Below are 2,500 nucleotides of genomic sequence, written 5' to 3'. Positions count from 1 at the left end.
CGACGTCATAAAGGGACCCAAGTGATTTGATTGGACGAGAGGCATTCCATGAGTGCTGATCAGATTTCCAGAGCGGATTTACCAACGCAGCCGATGAAGGAGCGAGAAGCCTCGAGCCTCGTAACGTTAGAAGACGCATTTGTAGGCTTCATTTAGCCACAATACCATTCAAATCAGTTCATATGTTATCATATGTGTCCTATCTTACATCGGGAAAAGCTGGTGGAGGTAGAAATCAGAGGATGGCCTCATTGTAATGCATGGGACGGAATGAGGAATGGTGTCAAACACACGATTTCTACCTCCACCAGCCTCCCCTGTCTTGCAGATAGAGCCCGATATGGGCGAAACACCATAAGACCTCGAGGGCCACTTTTCCCGGGACACAGACTAAGCCTCATCCAAGACTGCATAGATACATACACTTTTCATACATAGATTTCCTATGGAAAGTGTGAGTGTGTGTATAAGCGTGTGTATATATATATATATATGTGTGTGTATAGTATAGTCCAGGACCGTAGCTTCATCTGTGTTTTCGGGACCCTGCCCTGGGAAGGGTGAGAGCAGGAGGCACACAGGACGCTCCCCCAAGGGGTTCATTTAAAGGGGGTGAACATACTGTAACTGTACACAAATGTTGGCATGTCAAAGTGTCCTCCTGCGTCCCTGCTTCCTGCCTGGACAGAACACACCCCGACCTATGGGCCTGGACCAGAGTTTAGTTTAGTTTATTCGTTTATAGTTTCGTGGACAGTCCCCATTAGTTAACAGCAGCAAAGCGGTAAAATGGAGCAGCTTTAGCCTACATGGCTAATCTTCCAGCTGTAGTACCCAGCCGGCAAGTTGTTAATAATAATTATGCAACCTAAAAGACATTAAAGTTCAAGTTGTGTGTGTGAGACAAGTAAGGAAACAGACCCGTCTGGCTCACCAGAGAGCAGCATGCTGCTCCAGCCCCGGAGCTCAGAGAGAGAGCGGCGCAATGCCCCTTTAAAACATGACCTAGTTTTCACCATCATGCCTGATCCACATACATGGGCCTGAAATCCTATGTTGTCGTTTAGAAGCATCCTAATGCACTGTTTCCCTAATGGTGTGTGTGTGTGTGTGTGTGTGTGTGTGTGTGTGTGTGTGTGTGTGTGTGTGGTGTGTGGTGTGTGGTGTGTGTGTGTGTGTGTGTGTGTGTGTGTGTGTGTGTGTGTGTACTGGATGTATGGGGTGGGTCAGGATTGGTCTCATTCATGCTTGGTTGTGTTTAAGTCACAGATGTGATTGAGAAGAGTGCATATGGTGTTCTGTGAACTGTAAGCTTTAGCTCTGCCTAATAGCAATATACTGTGTGTGTGTGTGTGTGTGTGTGTGTGTGTGTGTGTGTGTGTGTGTGTGTGTGTGTGTGTGTGTGTGTGTGTGTGTGTGTGTGTGTGTGTGTGTGTGTGTGTGTGTGTGTGTGTGTGTGTGTGTGTGTGTGTGTGTGTGTGTGTGTGTGTGCGTGCGTGCGTGTGTGTGTGTGTGTTTCAGGGGAGCCTTCTCGGTGGTCAGGAGGTGTCTGAAAATCTCCTCTGGGCAGGAATATGCTGCCAAAATCATCAACACCAAGAAGCTCTCTGCTAGAGGTAGGTAACCACACACACACACACACACACACACACACACACACACACACACACACGGCATGGTGACACACTGTGGTGACACACTGTGAATGGGCTTTGGGGCTAAGAGAGAGAGGGATGGGGGAGGCGATGGGGGAGGCAGGGAGGGAGGGAGGGGAGGCAGGGAGGGAGGGATGAGGAGGCAGGGTGGGAGGGGATGGGGGGTCAGGGAGAGAGGGATGGGGAGGCAGGGAGAGAGGGATGGGGAGGCAGGGAGAGAGGGAGGGGAGGCAGGGAGGGAGGGATGAGGAGGCAGGGTGGGAGGGGATGGGGGGTCAGGGAGAGAGGGATGGGGAGGCAGGGAGAGAGGGATGGGGAGGCAGGGAGAGAGGGATGGGGAGGCAGGGAGAGAGGGATGGGGAGGCAGGGAGAGAGGGATGGGGAGGCAAGGAGAGAGGGATGGGAGAGGCAGGGAGAGAGGGAGGGGAGGCAGGGTGGGAGGGATGGGGGAGGCAGGGTGGGAGGGGATGGGTGGGCAGGGAGAGAGGGAGGGGAGGCAGGGAGAGAGGGGATGGGGGGCAGAGAGGGAGGGGGTGGGGAGACAGGGAGAGAGGGCTGGGGAGGCAGGGAGGGAGGGAGGGGGAGGCAGGGAGAGAGGGATGGGAGAGGCAGGGAGAGAGGGATGGGAGAGGCAGGGAGAGAGGGATAGGAGAGGCAGGGAGAGAGGGATAGGAGAGGCAGGGAGAGAGGGATGGGAGAGGCAGGGAGAGAGGGATAGGAGAGGCAGGGAGAGAGGGGGTGGGGAGACAGGGAGAGAGGGATGGGAGAGGCAGGGAGGGAGGGGGTGGGGAGACAGGGAGAGAGGGGGTGGGGAGGCAGGGAGAGGGATGGGGAGGCAAGGAGAG

At 54.5% G+C, this 2,500-nt stretch overlaps 1 protein-coding gene across 11 annotated transcripts in view; it reads left to right on the top strand.

The window, feature by feature from the left end:
- The window catches only part of LOC308160204 (calcium/calmodulin-dependent protein kinase type II delta chain), a gene marked incomplete at both ends in the record, with an annotated part of 61,566 nt that overhangs the window by 1,406 nt on the left and 57,660 nt on the right, over window positions 1-2,500 (top strand). For all 11 annotated transcript variants that reach the window (XM_080534102.1, XM_080534101.1, XM_080534109.1 and 8 more), the window contains one exon: window positions 1,522-1,616. In XM_080534102.1, the coding sequence (XP_080390228.1) occupies window positions 1,522-1,616 (95 nt within the window). The remainder of the gene's footprint in view (window positions 1-1,521; window positions 1,617-2,500) is intronic.

The sequence above is a fragment of the Nansenia antarctica genome (genome assembly GCF_963989245.1).
Source record: "Nansenia antarctica genome assembly, chromosome: 6".
NCBI classification, from domain to species: Eukaryota; Metazoa; Chordata; class Actinopteri; order Argentiniformes; family Microstomatidae; genus Nansenia; species Nansenia antarctica.
Note: the sequence above shows the minus strand (reverse complement) of the source record. Positions and strands in the feature narration are given on the sequence as shown.